The 22,249-nt window shown below is 45.8% G+C and overlaps 1 protein-coding gene across 2 annotated transcripts in view; it reads right to left on the bottom strand.

The window, feature by feature from the left end:
• Window positions 1–22,249, bottom strand: part of LOC121531633 (calcium-independent phospholipase A2-gamma) — a 32,097-nt gene that overhangs the window by 4,020 nt on the left and 5,828 nt on the right. For both annotated transcript variants that reach the window (XM_041836962.2, XM_041836961.2), the window contains 6 exons: window positions 21,915–22,066; window positions 21,545–21,639; window positions 19,276–19,447; window positions 19,011–19,068; window positions 18,052–18,246; window positions 2,406–2,601 (listed from right to left, as the gene is read on the bottom strand). In XM_041836962.2, the coding sequence (XP_041692896.1) occupies window positions 2,406–2,601; window positions 18,052–18,246; window positions 19,011–19,068; window positions 19,276–19,447; window positions 21,545–21,639; window positions 21,915–22,066 (868 nt within the window). The remainder of the gene's footprint in view (window positions 1–2,405; window positions 2,602–18,051; window positions 18,247–19,010; window positions 19,069–19,275; window positions 19,448–21,544; window positions 21,640–21,914; window positions 22,067–22,249) is intronic.

The raw sequence follows: 22,249 nt of genomic DNA, 5'->3' as shown, positions 1-22,249 counted from the left end.
ATTCTGGAAGCAATATGACAGGACTGCATGCTTTCAGATGGACTAACATTTAGGAGTGGGAATGTTTGAGCTCACACACACACACACACACACACACACCTGTGTCTAGAGGTAGAAACAATAGGAAATTGCAGCTGACATAGTCTAGATGTGCCTGAAGGGGCTTGTTCAATAGGAAACAGCAGCTGACATAGTCTAGATGTGCCTGAAGGGGCTTGTTCAATAGGAAACAGCAGCTGACATAGTCTAGATGTGCCTGAAGGGGCTTGTTCAATAGGAAACAGCAGCTGACATAGTCTAGATGTGCCTGAAGGGGCTTGTTCAACAGGAAACAGCAGCTGACATAGTCTAGATGTGCCTGAAGGGGCTTGTTCAACAAGTGTCAACGTTCTCAGAGAAATGGGAGTGAGGTTGAGGTTGGTGTTGGTTCAGGAGCTAAAACACTGCTTCTATTATAACTACAACACTATCGTCAAACTACACACCTGGAGACTAATTATCACTATATCTAACGATCACATCAATCCTCACTACTTTTCTCAGTAAGAACCCATCAAGTCAGTGGTTTTAGTTCAAACAATCCTGAAGCAGTTCACACTACAGCAGCTGTTATGTTCCCACGGAGACGTGAGTGAGGTGAGTCTCAGTTCAGGAGATAAGACATGTTCCATTATAGTACATAATAACTGAATGATTGAGTGAGTTTGACTCTTTTCAACACACCGTTCAGATGACATATCTGGAGGCCGTGTGTGGTGGATTCTGGTTCCCAACCAATGCTCTATATAATATCATTATCAACACAAGCTCGCTCAGATGATGGAAGAGGGACTGCTTTTTAGTGTTAAATTTTTCACTGATCTCATTATAAAAACACACTCCACCCTAGAGATATAGATCATTACATTTTAGTCATTTAGGAGACGCTCTTATCCAGAGCGACTTACAGTTAGTGCATACATTATTTTATCGAACCCACAACCCTGGGGTTGCAAACGCCATGCTCTACCAACTGAGCTACATCCCCTGCCGGCCATTCCCTCCCCTACCCTAGACGACGCTGGGCCAATTGTGCGCCGCCCCATGGGTCTCCCGGTCGCGGCCGGCTACGACAGAGCCTGGATTCGAACCAGGATCTCTAGTGGCACAGCTAGCACTGCAATGCCTTAGATCACTGCGCCACTCGGGAGATCATCTAAAACTGCATTCACTGTGACTCTGGCCGTCCTCTGTGTTGCAGCACTGTGACTCTGGCCGTCCTCTGTGTTGCAGCACTGTGACTCTGGCCGTCCTCTGTGTTGCAGCACTGTGACTCTGGCCGTCCTCTGTGTAGCAGCACTGTGACTCTGGCCTTCCTCTGTGTAGCAGCACTGTGACTCTGGCCGTCCTCTGTGTTGCAGCACTGTGACTCTGGCCGTCCTCTGTGTTGCAGCACTGTGACTCTGGCCGTCCTCTGTGTTGCAGCACTGTGACTGGCCGTCCTCTGTGTTGCAGCACTGAGACTCTGGCCGTCCTCTGTGTTGCAGCACTGAGACTCTGGCCGTCCTCTGTGTTGCAGCACTGAGACTCTGGCCGTCCTCTGTGTTGCAGCACTGTGACTGGCCGTCCTCTGTGTTGCAGCACTGTGACTGGCCGTCCTCTGTGTTGCAGCACTGTGACTGGCCGTCCTCTGTGTTGCAGCACTGTGACTGGCTGTCCTCTGTGTTGCAGCACTGTGACTCTGGCCGTCCTCTGTGTTGCAGCACTGTGACTGGCTGTCCTCTGTGTAGTATCAGTGGTGTAGTAGTAGTGACCCAGATGAGTGCTGCTGTGGCTCTCTGTGTGGTGCTCCTGTAGTTTAGGATGAATCTTCCCTGCTCTACACCCCTCTCCCCTCTCATCAGAGGGGTTATTTATAACCAGCAGATTAAAACCCTCTTTCCTCTTCAAAAACACTCTCCCCCAGCACCACGGCACTCACTGCGACAACCTCACCCCTCTCAGCGTGTAAGACAGTGTGGCTTTCAGGCTGTGTTGGTGTGTATAGAGATGAGGTGTGTACAGAGATGAGGTGTGTACAGAGATGAGGTGTGTACAGAGATGAGGTGTGTACAGAGATGAGGTGTGTACAGAGATGAGGTGTGTACAGAGATGAGGTGTGTACAGAGATGAGGTGTGTACAGAGATGAGGTGTGTACAGAGATGAGGTGTGTACAGGCTGTGTTGATCTGAAGTCATGCAGGGGCTGTGTAGGTATACCGATTCTACTCTAACCACAGACTGCATTCATTTCATCCTTACTGGGAACATGTGGTGAGAATCAGTGTTCATTCGAACATAGTTACACGGCTGGTGTATTGCTGAAGTGATGTGGAGATGTACTATAGGATTTATATCAAAGGGTACATGGACCCACCCAGACTTACCCTCTGTGTCGGTGGCAGAGCTGATGACGTTGGTTAGCTTGGTCTTGAGGCTGGTGTAGGTGGTGTTGTTCTTGCCAGCAGTCTCCACGCGGCCCGTACCCAGTGACACCACACACTGGACAGGCGTATTGGGCCACAGGCATTTGCACTCATGGATAGCCAATGCTGTGGGGTTGTTGATGAGGAGACCTCCGTCCTGGAGACAGAGGGTGAGGGAGGAAGAGAGGAAACAAACCATTACGATACTGCTATTGCTATGCCCATTTGATACACAGTATAGTATTGAAATGTTATGGCTCCAGTTATGTACCAGCATCCAGCACCATTTAGCATTTAATAGTTATTGACACATTGTACGTTCATTTCAAAGGATTTCCATGCTGCTGCAGTTTGGAAAGTAGGAAAGGCCAAACGTTATTACGTAAAATAATTTATGAATATCTGCGAAAAGGAAGGAAACAGAAGAAATCAATGGTGCAGTTGTAGTACAGCGGGTCGTTTTCACAGATACACGGTTCTTCTGTCTGACTGCCTTTGATATCGAACAGCCACCCAGGAGCAATTTGGTGTGGATCCATAGTCTACCCAGGGCAATGGGAGTATAAGTATGGAGTCTGAGGTGTGTGTTGAATATGCATGAGGCTGGGGGCGCTAGGGGGGCTGGGGGCCTTCGGGTTGGCTACAGGATCAAACACTGAGGGGCCAGTCCTCATTAGGAAGGCCAGGCTGGGGGGTGGGAGCTCTGGGGCCCGGAGTGTCTAGCTAGGAACTCTCTGGGGGAAGATTTTGTGGTGTGTGTGTGCGCGCGCGCGTCTATGTATGTATGTTTTGCTATGTGTGTGCGTGAGACAGCTGTATGTGTGAATGTATTATTGTTTGTGTGTGAAACACCTGTGTAGTGTGCTTGTATGCATGCATTTGTGTGAGTGTGTGTGGGAGGGGCAGTCAGACCTTCAGGGAGGGGGGGCTGTCAGACCTTCAGGGAGGGGGGGGCAGTCAGACCTTCAGGGAGGGGGGGCCCCTCACCCACCCATCACTATATCCCTCCATACCACTTCAGCAGCGGTGCGGTATAGCATAATGAGAAAGAAGCTCCCTGTTCAAATCAATGTCAATGTCAGAGAGCACAGCATGATGGGGGATTTTAGGGAGGGATGCTGCAGGTCTGTTAATCATCCAGGGAGCTGTACTGAGAAATTGTGTCATTACCTCAAGGTTCCCAAGAAAGAAAGAAAGAAAGAAAGAGGGAATTAGATATGGGAGCATGATTAGGATCCTGGCGCAGAGCGAGCAAGAGAGAGAGAGAGCCCTGTAGGATGGAATAGACAGAGGCACATTGACAGTGTGGACTCCACAGATGTGAAATCTTTGGCTCTTAATATCACAGCCCTCTCAAATGGGAAGGAAAGTGGGAATGATATTGAGGGATCGCAGGACATGTCACAAAAGCTCAACTACCAAGGGGAAAAAATATTTAGCATAAGGGAATACACTGCATGGTCGAAGGGGCGTCACGCAACCCAAAAATCTGAGGCGGCCGGCACCCCCGTCTGGAAGTTGGAGAATTTTGAATTTTTCAAACACCTGAAACAGCTTTTTCATGAAATCTAGAGCCATAATCATTATTCTTAATTAAATGTCAAAACAAATGTCAATTATTCTGCATATCTAATCATACCTCTTACATTTTAGTCATTTAGCAGACGCTCTTATCCAGAGCGATTTACAGTTAGTGAGTGCATACATTTTTTTCATACTGGTCCCCCGTGGGAAACTCTTGAGCTGTCTGTCTCCTCCTGACTTGTGGTTCTTTTTTTAAAGAAACAAAATATGCTTCTCTGCATCGCTGCTCAAACTTGGATGTTTCGGTTGTGTTTCAGATAATTTTGTGCCCAATAGAAATGAATTTGAGTTGCTTTTATTGTAAATAAGAATATAATAATTTCTAAACACTTCTACATTAATGTGGATGCTACCATGATTACGGATAGTCCTGAATGAATCGTGAATAATGATGAGTGAGAAAGTTAGATGCACAAATATCAATGATGCTGCCACCACCATACTTCACGGTAGGGATGGTGTTAGACACGTGATGAGCTGTGCCTGGTTCTCTCCAGACATAGCACTTTGCATTCAGGCCATAGAGTTCCATTTTTATCTAATCAGACCACAGAATCTTTTGCCTTATGATCTCAGAGTCTTTCACGTGCCTTCTTGCTAACTCCAGTCGTGCATGTGCCTTTTTCTCAGGAGTGGCTTCCATCTGGCCGCGCTCCCATAAAGCCCAGATTGGTCTAGTGCTGTAGAGACTCTGTTGTTCTGTTAGAGCTGTCATTGGGTTCTTGGTCACCTCCCTGACCAAGGTCCTTTTTGCTCGGTTGCTCAGTTTGGGCGGACAGTGTGGGTAGTTCCATATTTCTTCAATATTTTACATTTACATTTTAGTCATTTAGCAGACGGTCTTATCCAGAGCGACTTAGAGTTAGTGAGTGCATATCGATGAGAGAATATAATGAAAAAAATATATATATATATATATTTTTTTTTTCATACTGGCCCCCCGTGGGAATCGAACCCACAACCCTGGCGTTGCAAGCGCCATGCTCTACCAACTGAGCTACACGGGGCTAAAATATCCCAGTGATGGAGACCACTGTACTTTTGGAAAAATTCAACACGCTAGAAATTGTTTTATACCCTTCCCCAGATATACAGTGAGGGAAAAAAGTATTTGATCCCCTGCTGATTTTGTACGTTTGCCACTGACAAAGAAGTGTTCAGTCTATAATTTTAAATGGTAGGTTTATTTGAACAGTGAGCGACAGAATAACAACAACAAAAATCCAGAAAAACGCATGTCAAAAATGTTATAAATTGATTTGCATTTTAATGAGGGAAATAAGTATTTGACCCCCTCTCAATCAGAAAGAGTTCTGGCTCCCAGGTGTCTTTTATACAGGTAACGAGCTGAGATTAGGAGCACACTCTTAAAGGGAGTGCTCCTAATCTCAGCTTGTTACCTGTATAAAAGACACCTGTCCACAGAAGCAATCAATCAATCAGATTCCAAACTCTCCACCATGGCCAAGACCAAAGAGCTCTCCAAGGATGTCAGGGACAAGATTGTAGACCTACACAAGGCTGGAATGGGCTACAAGACCATCGCCAAGCAGCTTGGTGAGAAGGTGACAACAGTTGGTGCGATTACTCGCAAATGGAAGAAACACAATAACGGTCAATCTCCCTCGGCGTGGGGCTCCATGCAAGATCTCACCTCGTGGAGTTGCAATGATCATGAGAACGGTGAGGAATCAGCCCAGAACTACACGGGAGGATCTTGTCAATGATCTCAAGGCAGCTGGGACCATAGTCACCAAGAAAACAATTGGTAACACTCTACGCCGTGAAGGACTGAAATCCTGCAGCGCCCGCAAGGTCCCCCTGCTCAAGAAAGCACATATACATGCCCGTCTGAAGTTTGCCAATGAATATCTGAATGATTCAGAGGAGAACTGGGTGAAAGTGTTGTGGTCAGATGAGACCAAAATCGAGCTCTTTGGCATCAACTCAACTCGCCGTGTTTGGAAGAGGAGGAATGCTGCCTATGACCCCAAGAACACCATCCCCACGTCAAACATGGAGGTGGATACATAATGCTTTGGGGGTGTTTTTCTGCTAAGGGGACAGGACAACTTCACCGCATCAAAGGGACGATGGACGGGGCCATGTACCGTCAAATCTTGGGTGAGAACCTCCTTCCCTCAGCCAGAGCATTGAAATGGGTCGTGGATGGGTATTCCAGCATGACAATGACCCAAAACACACGGCCAAGGCAACAAAGGAGTGGCTCAAGAAGAAGCACATTTAGGTCCTGGAGTGGCCTAGCCAGTCTCCAGACCTTAATCGCAAAGAATATCTGTGGAGGGAGCTGAAGGTTCGAGTTGCCAAACGTCAGCCTCGAAACCTTAATGACTTGGAGAAGATCTGCAAAGAGGAGTGGGACAAAATCCCTCCTGAGATGTGTGCAAACCTGGTGGCCAACTACAAGAAACATCTGACCTCTGTGATTGCCAACAAGGGTTTTGCCACCAAGTACTAAGTCATGTATTGCAGAGGGGTCAAATACTTATTTCCCCCATTAAAATGCAAATCAACTTATAACATTTTTGACATGCGTTTTTCTGGATTTTTTTGTTGTTATTCTGTCTCTCACTGTTCAAATAAACCTACCATTAAAATTATAGACTGATCATTTCTTTGTCAGTGGGCAAACGTGCAAAATCAGCAGGGGATCAAATACTTTTTTCCCTCACTGTATGCCTCATCACAATTCTATCTCAGATCTACAGACAGTTCCTTGGACTTCATGGTATAGTTTTTTCTCTGACATGCACTGTCAACTGTGGGACCTTATACAGACAGTTGTGGTTCTTTCTAAAAATCGAGTCCAAAACAATTGACTTGACCACAGGAGAACTCCAATCAAGTCAGTGACATCTCAAGGATGATCAAATAAAATTGGATGCACTGGAGCTCAATTTGGAGTGTCATGTGAATACTTATGTCATGAGATATTTCTCAAATTTACATTTTTCAATAAATATGCAAACATTTCTAAAAACATGTTTTCACTTTGTCAATATGGGGTCTTGTGTGTAGATGGGTGAGAAAAATATACAGTGGCAAGAAAACGTATGTGAACCCTTTGGAATTACCTGGATTTCTGCATAAACTGGTCATACAATTTGATCTGATCTTCATCTAAGTCACAACAATAGAGACACAGTCAGCTTAAACTAATAACAAACAATTATACGCTGTCATGTCTTTATTGAACACACTGTGTAAACATTCACAATGCAGGGTGGAAAAAGTATGTGAACCCTTGGATTTAATAACTGGTTGACCATCCTTTGGCAGCAATAACCTCTACGAAACGTTTTCTGTAGTTGCGGATCAGACCTGGGCAACAGTCAGGAGGAATTTTGGACCATTCCTCTTTACAAAACTGTTTCAGTTCAACAATATTCTTGGGATGTATGGTGTGAACCGCTCTCTTGAAGTCTGACTGGGCCACTCCAGAAGGCATATTTTCTTCTGTTGAAGCCATTCTGTTGTTGATTTACTTCTGTGTTTTGAGTTGTTGTCCTGTTGCGTCACCCAACTTCTGTTGAGCTTCAATTGGCTGACAGCCTTACATTCTCCTTCAACATGTCTTGATAAACTTGGGAATTCTTTTTTCCGTCGATGATAGCAAGCTGTCCAGGCCCTGAGGCAGCAAAGCAGCCCCAAACCATGATGCTCCCTCCACCATACCTTACATTTGGGATGAGGTTTTGATGTTGATGTGCTGTGCCTTTTTTTCTCCACACATAATGTTGCGTGTTCCTTCCAAACAACTCAACTTTGCTTTAGTTTGATCTGTCCACAGAATATTTTGCCAGTTGCACTGTGGAACATCCAGGTGCTCTTTTGCGAACTTCAGACGTGCAGCAATTGTTTTTTTGGACAGCAGTGGCTTCTTCCGTGGTGTCCTCCCATAAACACCATTCTTGTTTAGTGTTTTACATATCGTAGACTCGTCAACAGAGATGTTAGCATGTTCAAGAGATTTCTGTAAGTCTTTAGCTGACACTCTAGGATTCTTCTTAACCTCATTGAGGATTCTGCGCTGTGCTCATGCAGTAATCTTTGCAGGACGGCCATTCCTAAGGAGAGTAGCAACAGTGCTGAACTTTCTCAATTTATAGACAATATGTCTTACTGTGGACTGATGAACATCAATGCTTTTAGAGATACATTTGTAACCCTTTCCATCTTTATGAAGTCAACAATTCTTAATCTTAGGTCTTCTGAGATCTCTTTAGTTCGAGGCATGGGTCACATCAGGCAATGCTTCTTGTGAATAGCAAACTCAAATTTTGTGATTGTTTTTTTTTTTTTATAGGGCAGGGCAGCTCTAACCAACATCTCCAATCTCGTCTCATTGATTGGACTCCAGGTTAGCCGACTCCTGACTCCAATTAGCTTTTGGAGAAGTCATTAGCCTAGGGGTTCACATACGTTTTCCAACCTACACTGTGAATGTTTAAATTATTTATTCAATATAGACAAGAAAAATAAAATAATTTGTGTGTTATTTGTTTAAGCAGACTGTGTGTGTCTATTATTGTGACTTAGATGAAGATCAGATCACATTCTATGACCTACTTATGCAGAAATCCAGGTAATTCCAAAGGGTTCACATACGTTCTTGCCACTGTATATTTAATCCATATTGAATTCAGGTTGTAACAGCATAATGTGGAATAAGTCAAGGGGTGAGAATACTTTCTGAAGGCACTGTAAGTCTCTTAACTACAGGAAGGCTCTCTGAAATGAATAAGTGCATTCCTATGGAGAAGATCAATTAAACTCAACCATTTTGTGAAAATATGGAAACCCTTCCTGGACTATATGAAAACACTTCCATTGGGGTTGGTGGATGTGGGCTTGTAGATCGGTGTGTTTGCGTGCGCGCTGGATGTCCTCTTAATGGAGAATTAGTGGGAGGAAATCATGCTGTAGCCAGAAGCACTAGACGATGTTTGGTCGACTGACCGACCGGCCCGAAACAACTCAGTGCTTCTCTTATCACTCGACCCACTGTGAGTGACTCCATTTTCTTTACTGCGGTCCGGACCTAGATGTACTGTGGCAGCTTCTTTTCCTTGATAGCTGGAGGGGCCAGATGTCAAAAAGCACCGAGCACAATGCCTTCCACTCATAACCAGTGTGACACACAGTCTCCCAGTGAGCTGAGAGTAGAATCATTCTGAATGCTACAACTTGTCTCAATGACTCTGCACCTGTTAGGGGCATTTATGGGCTAATGGGCAGGAGTCGGGCATATCCCAAATGGCACCATATTCCCTACATAGTGCACTACTTTTGACCTGAGCCATATAGACCCTTTAGGCCCCTAGTCAAAAGTAGTGCACTATGTAGGGAATAGTCTGATTTTAAACACTGAAGACTATGAAGAGACTCCATGGCGTTATTATATTATTATACTGGATCTGGGAGGAAGACTGGTTCCAAAAGACTGGTTTTGTTCACTGTGGGCAGCAGGTTGCCTGGCGGGTAGGAGCGTTGGACCAAATTCCCGAGCTGACAAGGCAAAAATCTGTCATTCTGCCCCTGAGCAAGGCAGTTTACCCACTGTTCCCCGGGCGCCGATGTCGATTAAGGCAGCCCCCCGCACCTCTCTGATTCAGAGGGGTTGGTTTAAATGCGGAAGACACATTTCAGTTGAATGCTTTCAGTTGAAGTGACTAGGTATCCCCTGTACCTTTAAGTGACTAGGTATCCCCTGTACCTTTAAGTGACTAGGTATCCCCTGTACCTTTAAGTGACTAGGTATCCCCTGTACCTTTAAGTGACTAGGTATCCCCTGTACCTTTAAGTGACTAGGTATCCCCTGTACCTTTACGTGACTAGGTATCCCCTGTACCTTTAAGTGACTAGGTATCCCCTGTACCTTTAAGTGACTAGGTATCCCCTGTACCTTTACTTTTGGCATAATCATCTAACTCCATCTACAGCTGTCAGACTTCTGACACCAACTGATGCCATCGTATGCTTTGCAGTGCTGCTTGGGGTCTTTTCAGAAGTACACACACACACACTCAGCCCGTTTTTCATTCTCAACTGATGCCATCGCCAGTGCTGCTTGAGGTCTTTGGGGGGCACTTTTCATCTGAGAGCCATACTGGTACTTGGACCGTTGCCATGTTCTCACAGAAAGGGTCTCTTCAGACCGGGGTATCATTTGGACAGGAGGGTTAAAGTTAGAAACAATTATTTACTTAGAGGCCAAACTGTGGCAAATGAGCTGGGCACACAGAAAGCTGCAACAGAAGCTGCCTGTCAAACACTCAGAATGACACAGGTCAGGGGTCACTTCCCTTCAGAGGGATTTAGAGCTGTTAAGCAAGTCACATTTTAATACCACTATTCTGTAGCCAATGCCTGTATAGAAAGCAGCTCTTCCCACAGGTCAAAATGTCCTCCTTTGGGTGAAGGGTACAGCCCCTCTCTATTGAGGTGATTTGACAGAGTGTAACCCCAGAGCCAAAGGCTAAACTGCAATTGAAATATTGTAGAAAGGTTCAGGACGGCAACTTAGCACCCCTTCAAAGTATAACCCCCAGAATCAAAGGCAGAATAGGACAAAAGGGTGGAGCATGATGCAGAACTGCCTGTCTTGGATCTGCAAGCCTAAACATACTTACACTACATGCCCAAAAGTATGTGGACAGCTGCATATTATTCCAAAATCATGGCCATTAATATGGAGTTGGTCCCGCCTTTGCTGCTATAACAGCCTCTACTCTTCTGGGAAGGCTTTCCACTGTTCCAGATGTTGGAACATTGCTGCGGGGACTTGCTTCCATTCAGCCACAAGAGCATTAGTGAGGTCGGGGATTGATGTTGGGCGATTAGGCCTGGCTCGCAGTCGGCGTTGAAATTCATCCCAAAGGTGTTCGATGGAGTTGAGGTCAGGGCTCTGTGCAGGCCAGTCAAGTTCTTCCACACCGATCTCAAGAAACCATTTCTGTATGGACCTCGCTTTGTGCACAGGGGCATTGTCATGCTGAAACAGGAAAGGGCCTTCCCCCAAACTGTTGCCACAAAGTTGGAAGCACAGAATCGTCTAGAATGTCAAGATTTCCCTTCACTGGAACTAAAGGGCCTAGCCCGAACCATGAAAAACAGCCCCAGACCATTATTCCTGCTCCAAACTTTACAGTTGGCACTATGCATTGGGGCAGCTAGCGTTCTCCTGGTATCCGCCAAACCCAGGTTCGTCGGTTGGACTGCCAGATGGTGAAGCATGATTCATCACTCGAGATAACGATGGCGGCGAGCTTTACACCACTCCAGCCGACACTTGGCATTGCACATGGTGATCTTAGGCTTGTGTGCGGCTGCTTGGCCATGGAAACCCATTTCATGAAGCTCCCGACGAACAGTTATTGTGCTGACGTTGCTTCCAGAGGCAGCTTGGAACTCGGTAGTGAGTATTGCAACCGAGGACAGACGCGCTACGTGCTTCAGCACTCTGTGGTCCTGTTCTGTGGGCTTGTGTGGCCTATCACGTTGCGGCTGAGCCATTGTTGCTCCTAGACGTTTCCACTTCACAATAACAGCACTTACAGTTGACCAGGGCAACTCTAGCAGGGCAGAAATTTGACGAACTGACTTGTTGGAAAGGTGGCATCTTATGACGGTGCCACATTCAAAGTCACTGAGCTCTTCAGTACGGGCCATTCTACTGTCAATGTTTGTCTATGCAGATTGCATGGCTGTGTCCTCGATTTTATACACCTGTCAGCAACGGGTGTGGCTGAAATAGCCAAATCCACTAATTTGAAGGGGTGTCCACATACTTTTGTGTATAATGGTTGATTCACAAAATCAGACTTGTGACCTGATTAAAACATGATTCCTACCAGCTAATAAGGCTCTGCACTGCACCTGTGGGAGCATGTTTGACTGCTAAAACATTGGCGCATTAAACGGAATTATGTATGCATGTGTAAAATAAATAATTATCTGCATGTTCCACTAAGCCGTTTTTAGGAGGTGGGGGTGTGATTTAGATGGGAATGGGGTGCTACGCTATCTAGCGTTGTGATCAGTAAAAGTCATTTCACGCATCAGCGTTTGTCAGCTCCTATTAGCAACTTCCTCCTCACAATATGAGTCTCTCTCTCTCTCTCTCTCTCTCTCTCTCTCTCTCTCTCTCTCTCTCTCGCTCTCTCAATAGCCCTTTGTGTGAGGGCCAAGATGAGCGGTCACAAAACATGGGACGCTCTGGTCCAAAGAGCCTGATCCAGTACATGCGTTCGACAGTCAGCTGCTCTGGTCATTAGGAGCTGCTCTCAGAACGTCTGCTTGTGTCCCAAATGGCACCCTATTCCCTATATAGTGCACTCCTTTTGACAAGGCTTGGACAAGGGCCCGCAGGGGCTTTAGGCCGAGCTGGAGGCCAGTGCTGCTGCCTTGATTTACCCACAAGGCCTTTGGCACTGAGGCTTCTCTCCGTATGGACAAGGTTTAATTGGGGAGAGGTTACATAAGTCATCATGGACCATCTGATGGATGCTACCCAGTGTGTCACAATAGCAGCCCTGTTTTCGTGAGCTGATCATTCAGCCTCCACGATCATATTCAGCTAGGCCCTCACGTGTATACTGAACAAGGTTTAGCATGAGTCTTCCTGTTCAGCTCAGCTTGTTAAGCTCAAACAGATATAAATCATGTTTACTATGCAATCAAGTGAATTCATCTGTCTGTTCAATTAATTAGACAAAACCTAATCTTAGCTATGTAATCATGTGTATATTGAACAAGGTTTGCTAATCAAGGGTGTTTGTTAAAGCAGATATACAACCTTATTTAATATCCATCCGATCAAGTGAATAAATCAGGCCGTTCAATGAATCAATTGTCCCGATAACAACTAATCCATATAGTCCTTGTCACCAACGAAGATGAGACACAGACAATGGTGTTAGTGTGATGTCACCACCACCATCGAGGAATGAGTGGCCAGGTCAAATCAAAGGTCTCCATGCCACAGTATGTAATTACACAGCCTGGTTCTCCTATTTTACCTTTGACCTGAGAGGGCAGAAGAGTTCGAACGAGGTTCAAGCCGTCATCCCAGGAAGAAAATGGCGAGGGATGGAGGTATTCATCTGTGTGTAAGAGAGAGACGGCGTGCAAAATCTGCCCTCAGGTTAGGGAAAGCAGTTGAGAGCCACCCTCCCCCGTTCTCTCTAACACATGCTTCGACTCCCTCTCTCTCTCTCACACACCCACACACACAAACGAGAGCACTGAATCATCCGTTCCTCCTGCTTTGAACCCTGACATGTGACAGCGGTTGAAATGCCCCCAAATGAGCGAGGCTTCTCCTTCTAATATCTAAGTGATCTAGATTCACCCTCTTAGGCAATAGGTCATATTTGGCTATAGGTCATATTTGGCTACCTCATATGGAACATTTTCACAGTCCATCATAATAAATAAAGCAAACTGATGTGCCACGTCCATTAATCAGTAATTTCCCAGGGGAGATCAGCGGAAGTACCGGTCTAAGTGACTGAACTCGCATATTAATACGTGATTGACGGACAGCCCGCTTTACAACAGCAGGCTTTAATGCAGAGATTTCTATGAGAGAATCTCATTTGAGCCACTCCAGAGAGATGGCTGGTGCAGAGGCAGCACTGTGAGGGGTAAGAGGGTTAGGGATAGATAAGAGTGATGGAGGGAGGCGGGCAGGTTCTCACACAGCAGTCAGTCAATGTATCTCAGTGGACTGGCCCTGAAGAAGTGTGCTAGCACAACCAAGTGTGTGTGGCGTAGTGTGGGTGCAGCAGGGGAGGACGGCTCATAAAAATGTCTGGAAAGGAGCAAATGGAATGGCATCAAACACATGGAACCCATGCCATTACCACGAGCCTGTCCTCCCCAATTAAGGTACCACCAACCTCCTGTAGTGTGTAGTGTAGTGTATGTGTGTGTGTGTGTGTGTGTGTGTGTGTGTGTGTGTGTGAGAGAAAGAGGAGAAATAGAGAGTGTGAAATGCGTGTGTATAATAACAAAGTGAATGTGTGTATCCCAGGGAGACGGTGAAACAGTGTCTTAATGGGAATAGAGGGATACTGCAGTTAGATAGTAGCCTGCTTGAAAAGCTCCACGTTCCTCCAGGGTCTAACACAGGAGGAGACCTGGCCCTGAGGAGGAGAGGAGCAGACCGAGCCCAGAGAACACCTTTACTTCATATCCCTCCTTCATTTCTCGTCCCTGTCTGCCTCATCTGCAGTGCTGTGTGTGTGTGGTGCAAAGTCGATAATAGCACCCCTTCTGGCCAATGAGAACACGGAAAGAAAATATTTCAGTAGTACACTGGTACTTGGAGAGGTGAAACCACATAATCAAAATGTCTTCACCTTCAAAACGGTATTTAATTGAAAGATTTCTGATTCCTCACACCAACAAAGCCCTCTCCTCAACGCTTCATTCTTAGTTATCATCATCTCCTCTCCCGTCCATGTGATTGACAGTGAATGTATAGACTAGAAGTGTTCATTCTGCCAGGCCGGTGAGGAGTCTTTCTGTTTGGGACAGCGCCATGTGGGGGGCTAGGGGGGGGGTGTACTGTGCTCTCAGCCACATGCTAGGGGGGTGTACTGTGATCCCAGGGCTCTCAGGACTCTCTCTGTCAAAGACTGAAGGAGGAGATTGCCACACATAAACATGCCCCATTCCTGCCCACCGCCAAGGGAGATGCCATGGCTGGCCCTTCTTCAGTTCTCCATGCATGGCATTCCCTGGCTGGCATCCTGGTATCCTTTGTCAACTTCTGAAGTCTTCTAGTTCTGTGGTCTTTAGAGGAAGGATAATGGCAGCTTTAACGTGATAACGGCTCCTCCCTCCATCTCAGAGGCATTCTCTCTATGGTTGTAGTGACTAGTGTTGTGCTGTAATAGCACTGTAGCTCCTCTGCTTCAAAGGTCTTCTTTCTCCTATGTTGTTTACCACAGTTCTAGAATCAGAATCCAGTCAGTTAGAGTTTAAAATGTCCACCATTCCATGGCTGCTGAATCTGGAACTGGGAAGAAATGAAAGCACAATCAAAACGTTCTTGAAAACGGCTGCTTGAGAATTCCAGAATTCATTCAGCACATGGACATGACTGTTTTATGGCACTTCCGACACAAGAAGGTGATTGTTTCGGGGTTGGGAGTTAACGGAATACTCTGTGGGAAGGGCGACCTATGACTCCCTCGCTGGGGAATCCTGACATCACACACACAGACGCCATGTTATGCAGACTCTTCGCTTCAGAAAAACACCCACTCGGGTAGCTTAGTGGTTAAGAGCGTTGTGCCAGTAACCGAAAGGTCGCTGGTTCTAATCCCCGAGCCGACTAGGTGAAAAATCTGTCGATGTGCCCTTGAGCAAGGCACTTAACCCTAATTGCTCCTGTAAGTCGCTCTGGATAAGAGCGTCTGCTAAAATGACAAATGTAAATGATCATATTCACAGCTTCAATTTAAATGTAAGATTTCAGTTTTTCTTCACAGTAGAAGTAGTGGAATGGATAACAAGACCTTTTTGAAACCCAGGTGTTGTTTTTAAACATTTTAAAGTACCTAAGGTGTCCCACTTTCCCAGTGAGAGGTAAGAGCTTTCCCCAGTTAGCTAGTGCCTAGCGGGTTACTAGAGATTTGCTAAACACATCCATAATGAGGTTGTCTACTTGAATCTCTATTTTAAATGACACTGATGAAGATATAGCAGTCAAACGGTGTGTGTGGAGGTGGTTCTGCGTCAGGATAGTATATGCGTCTCTGGGAGAGATGAGACCAGGAAGCAGCGAGTTTACCATCATATCATTCACCTGGGGTTGGAGAGAGACATGATTTGATGTCTAGTAGCCAGCCAGATGTGCTTACTGATGAATAAGCCCCACCCAGCACTGTGTGTGTGTGTGTGTGTGTGTGTGTGTGTGTGTGTGTGTGTGTGTGTCAGGGCCATACGGTAAACAGGGGCGGAAGAGGGGCTATAATATTATTGATCAGTAAAATAGCTGAGTGGAGGGAAAGTATTCAGGATGTAGGTATTTGTTGTTGCTGTGCACGTCCTGTCTAATGGCATGTGTCTTTAGATGCCTGTTTAGAATGGATATTGACGTTAAGTGTCTCTCAGGCAGAGTGCGTCTCAAACACCACCCTCTTTCCTATGTACTACACTAATAGGGCTCTGGTCAAAAGTAGTGCACTATGTAGGGGATAGGGTGACATTCAGGCCAAAACCTTAGTTTGCCTGACTCCTCCTGCTCCCAGTCCAAATGTAACTGCCTGGAAACGAACACTGACGGGGGGGGGGGATTTGAGCTGCTCCATTTTACCACGCTGATGATTTTCACATTAAACCAAAACTCCTGAAGTGTATTGAAGAGATTGGGAGGATACAGGATAATATGAACTAGGAACACACTGGAGGGAGGCCATTAAAAAATAATAAATCACTCAGTCCTTTAAATACAGGCTGCTGCTATGAAGGAAGCGTCCAGAAGTATTCTACCATGAATAATAATCCTGTTACAATGCCTATATCCACCCCTGTCCATATTGGCTGAGTTAGCCCCTTGGTCCTGTATGACTCAGTTGGTAAGACTGTGGAGGCTGTAGGCCTAAGTCACTTTGCATTAAAGCTCCTGTTAAGTGGCATACATTATTTAAGTGATAATGCCCGAGAAGCAGGTGTTTGGAGGATATATTGGCACGGGTGTTGTTAAGCCCGAGATGAAGTCGAGCGCCGGCAAACCGTGCCAATATATTATTCCAAACACCGGCTTCGAGGGCATTATCACTTTTATACAATGGGTTACCAACATATTCAAATTATGATTTACATATTTTCATTAAAAACATTATTTTGATTAATTTATTCATACTACTTCATCCTTCCACAAGATATAGTCCCGATACAAATCTAGGGTTGCTACCCAATCCGGCTGGTCCTTCTTTCTATCGGTTCGGTTGCCAGAGACACGACCCAGTCATTCAGTATTTTTGTTCTGTATCTATGGACGCGACCCAGTCGTTCAGTCTTTTTGTTCTGTATCTATGGACGCGACCCAGTCGTTCGTTCTAAATGTTCCATTGCCATACTAGCTGGCAACGTTCTTATCCCTTGCTTGCTAGCTAGCCAACTACGGCTAATTTACAGTCACGTCAAACAGTGCAGCCAGAATAACAGCGAAGTAGCTACATTTTCATAAGCTGTTTTCTAGTGACATTTATTTGGATACATCCATAACAATGACCTAAAGAGGTGCGATTTCACCTGGCATAGAAAATGTGCTCTCATCAGGACACTGTTGTTCAGAGGAGCTAGCCAACAACACGGCTAACACAATCACTTCAAACTGAAGCTGGAATGAATGCAAAATAGCTGCACTTCATTTCGTTTGACCTGTTTTCTATTGATATTTCTTTGTATATATCCATAAAAATGATGCTGATTCATGATTTCAACTGGCTGAGAAAAGCTGCCTACCTGTCTGTCTTGCCCTGACTCGTTCATTACTATGGGACACCTGGAGATCGAATTTCAATATTGAAACAATGTTCCAAATGTCGGAGACAGACAGCAAGGTTTATACAAATCTCTGCTGTTGAAAACTAAAATGTTAGTCTAAAAGAAAATGTGAGATAATGTCTAGATGCTTTTTATAGTGGAGATCAAGTTTATAAATTGCCTGGCTGGGCTGATGAGATAGTGGATTGCGCAGTCAGATGGAACTGAGTAAATAGGCATTTCAACGTCATAGATTTAGCCTGTGGTAACTTGTGGAATAGACACTGGCTGGAATGCAGTTTTAACCAATCAGCATCCAAGATTAGACCCACCCGTTGTATAATATATTATATTACCACTAAGTAGGAATGGAGGGGGGGGAGACAGACAGGACAGAGAGAAAGAGAGCATGGCCGGGGAATATGTGGAGTATTGGTGGCAGCTGAAGTGTAGCACATTGTGAGGGTGAAAGCATTAGGGTTTTTAAAACTGGTCTTACCTGGTGAAGGTCGTGTCCCAGGGCAAACTCCTGGAAGTACCCTGGGGCAGCGGAGGATGCTCTGACGGCCTGCCACAGCTTGTGTTCACAGCCCCCCAGGTAGTGGGAGCGCACCCCTGGCTGCAGGTTATAGTTTCTGAACACATAGGCCTTCAGAGGAGTGCCCCTGTTCACAATGGTGCTCACCGCTGCCACCTGGAGGTAAGAGGAGGGTACATGAGATTTTTTGTTTTTCCATTTGGCCCCATTTGATAAGCTGCTGGTGACTTAAATGTAAATGTACATAACCCTGTATTGAATAAGAGTGACATTAACAGAATGTGTTGCTATATCCCCATAAGAGATACAGGAGGGGTGGCATATACATTACATAATAATATGACAGTGATAAGATTAACAGAACAAAACAACACAAATGCACTACTACAGAAGTTATAATCACCGTAGTGACAACATTTAGATCCATAAAAATAATTTAGAACACCGTAGTGCTGTGAGGATCCATTACAATCATTAGAACTGTTACAAGAGTATTTACACTAAAATATGACGTTATAAGCCTAACACCACAGACAAGCACGTATTCTGAGACATTCAGTGTAATCCTTACCGAACACCTCATTATTTCACTGCCTATCCTCAGCCTGGCTGTCGTACATGGAATTACTGTATGTGTGAATTCTGTGTCAGCCTAGCCACCGGAGTAGCAGCAGTAGAAGGGTGTGTGTGTGTGTGTGTGTGTGTGTGTGTGTGTGTGTGTGTGTGTGGGGTAGAAATAGAATGGTTCCAGCCAGCCAGTGAGACGATGGACAGAGGCTTTATCAGTGACCTCGTTATTAAGAGACTGAGGGACTACCTTTCTCACGGTTCTCCCTCAACCGTGAGGGTGTGCGTGTGTGTGTGTGTGTGTGTGTTTTCCAGCTCCACACTGTTAGACACGCCACGTTAGAGAAACTCACCTTTGGGCATTTGGGGTTTCTTGATGTTTCCACCATCAGATCAGAGCCCATTTTCTCTCTGGGAGAAAAGGAAAGAGAGGGGTGCTTAGTCTCTGGCTGAACAAGTTACTAGCCTTCAAATCTACTTGTTTCCTCCCTTCCCCTCAAAGCTCATTGGAGGAAGTCAGAGGAAGGGACCTTTGATTATCTCCTCCAATGAGCTTTGAGAGGAATTGAGCTGCTGTGCTGTTCTTAAACTTATGAAGTGAATCTATTCAATACTGACTTGAGGATGTTCTCCCAGGTCTCGGAGTCATAGAAGGCGTGGCTCCAGCCCATCTTGACGGTTCCCACGATGACGTTCTGCTTGAAGACGTCAGAACCCAGCTTCCTGTAGAGCACCTCACACTCATTTAGAGGGATCTGGAATACACCCAGCATGAACCCCAGGATGGCACCTGACAGAGAGAGAGAAGAAGAGGATATTTCAGTCACACGTGGAGGACGAAGGAAGTGCATTTTAAAAATGCTTCTTTGTTAGGCCAATAACACCAACACATTTGTGTCTTGATGCTTTAAAATCATTAGGCCTGAGGAGAAACATGCATAAACACTACCCCTTATAAATAGACACTATAAACAAACACTACCCCTTATAAATACACACTATAAACAAACACGACCCCTTATAAATACACACTATAAACAAACACGACCCCTTATAAATACACACTATAAACAAACACGACCCCTTATAAATACACACTATAAGCTCTAGCCTCCCCTTGAGAATCCCTCAACAAGGTTTCAGAGATGCTGACTGACAAAGGGACCACAATGTAAATCTCATTCTTCCAGTCGTCCCTGGACCAGGGGCAGACCTGGGTTCAAATAGTATTTTAGAAAATAATTTCAAATAGATCTGTGATTGACTGAGCTTGCCTGGCTTAATTGTCCAACAGAATTGTCCCAAACCTGAAAAGCCTGCACATCTGTCAGCCCAGGCAGGCTAGAGGAAACGCCCAAAGTATTTGAAAGATTTCAAATAGTATTGGGGTCTGGGGCTTACAGAGCAAGAGAAACTGGATAGGAGGCTAATTGCCTGCAGGATCATCCGTTATGGGCATCATTACCCAGGGATGATCCATCCACAGAGACTGGCTGAGATTAAAATGGCCACCAATGAACCAACCACAGTGACAGTGACAAGCAGATCACTGCTAGTGTCCACAGCCATATACTGACGCTAGCTACGGCCATATAGTGAAGTACAAGACAAGACTGTCTCCTGCCTTGAGACAAGACGTCTGTTGCCCTGTAAACACCTCCACTAACAGCCAAACCATGATCTATATCTCTCGCTGTTTCTCCAGTAGCACTTCCTTCACCTATCACCAGTCACCTGACCCAGGCTGCCTACTAGCTGCTCCACAATACCAGCCCATCTACTCCCATTAGCGCCATCCTCACAAAACACACAACCCAAATCTGTGCCTGCCTGCCTTCCTGCTGCACTCTCTCTGGGGAGAGGATGTCCCCCACCCATCCACCAGCCCCCATGGTTGGGGCAGCTGCTGCCAGCCACTATCCAAGAAGACAGGCCCCTGTCCCAAAGCTGGCATGGCGAACCCAGGGCGTGCCAGCCAGACCATCGTGCCCAGAGCGAGACAGGCAGCCAACACCAGACGTGGTGGTCCAGATGTGGCTGTCCTGAATGTTAAAAAGTGTGCACTTCACTTAGCTTAGCTGGTAGAGGGGATTACCCTGTCCATTGACTAACACACACTGGCCAGCCGTCACACACACGACGTCTGAGAGCCAAGGTCTTGGCTGGCTACCTCCAACTGGAGAGGATTAGGGAAAATTGATATATGGAGAGAGCGAGAGAGAGCGAGAGAGAGCGAGAGAGAGAATGGCCGGGGCAGATAGAGGTTTGGTGGCAGCTGTAGTGCAGCATTTTGTGAGAGGGAAAGCATTAGGGTTTCTAAGATGACGGAAATGGTCAGGCCATGATGGACCTTGAGAGGAGGAGCAGGGAGTTGTGGTAAACAGCACCCCCATCTGGTGGTTTAGCGTATGATCATGTTATATAAAACAGACAGACATAACATGATGATAGCCTCCATAGTCTACTGGCAGGTGTGTTGGCTTGATAAAGATTTCAATTTCTCTGGAATCTCTGGCACTCAAAGTACTCCAGTCAGCTTCCTTCTAGTAGTATATAAACTGGAGACCATTAATCAGGTCTCAAATAAGAGAGGAGATCTGTTGAATTAAGAGCCTGCCCACAACAGTACAAAAGAATAGGATAAAAGAGGTTAGAGGTCAGATTAGAGAGCAGGGATGAGGGCTGAGAGGCCTGAGCAGAGCAGGAACTGGGTCAGCCATGGGACTGAGATGGTTTCAGCCCAGTACAGAACTGACTGGAAGAAGCAGTGAGCACCCTGCTCTGTTTAGATTCATCCACCCCACAAGCTAGGCAAGCTGCCCTCACACACACATATACACACACACACATGTGCACACTCTATAAGCCAGGGGACAACATAACATACCTGTGCTAACACCACAGATGTAGTCAAACAGTTGGTAGATGGGTTTGCCTGTCAGGGCTTCCAGTTTCTGCAGAGTCTGAAGGGCAATCAGTCCCCTGGAGAGTAGAAAACACACACAGGTCAACAGCACTAATACAGATTCTCTACTGTGTGTGAAAGTGAGTGAGGACTAAGTACGCACAGAGACGGAAAATAACATCCGCCAGTGCCACACACACATTCAAACGGAGTACATTGGATAAACTTGAACGTGGTGAGTGTTGGCAAAATACACACACAAGCATGTCTTTCCATCTCTCTCACTAGCTCTCTTATTGCCCTTTTCTCTCATGCTACCCTCTCTCCTTCACACCCCCCCCCACTACTGTACCTGGTTCCCCCTCCGTCGATGGACAGGACCCTGATGCCCTGGCCCTTGACAGGGTTGGTGTATCCCACCAGAGTGAGGGCCTCCATGACTGCTGCCTTCAGAGACGGGTCCTCAGCCTGGCGGAGACGCAGTAGGCACGGGATCGCCTTCTCCTGAGGGGCACACACAGCAAGATATTATAACAAGATATGGTTAACTTAACTGACAACAATTTGGTCAGTTCTAGAGTGCAAGTTTTAAATGTAAGCGGTTTTCATTTCAGTCAATTCAGGAACGACGCTGAAATTCCACATTCTTCTCAGACAAGAAGCAGGGGAATTGGAATTTAAATGTAC

The sequence above is a fragment of the Coregonus clupeaformis genome, chromosome 19, assembly GCF_020615455.1.
Source record: "Coregonus clupeaformis isolate EN_2021a chromosome 19, ASM2061545v1, whole genome shotgun sequence".
Taxonomy (NCBI): Eukaryota; Metazoa; Chordata; class Actinopteri; order Salmoniformes; family Salmonidae; genus Coregonus; species Coregonus clupeaformis.
This window is presented reverse-complemented; position numbering and strand designations above follow the sequence as displayed.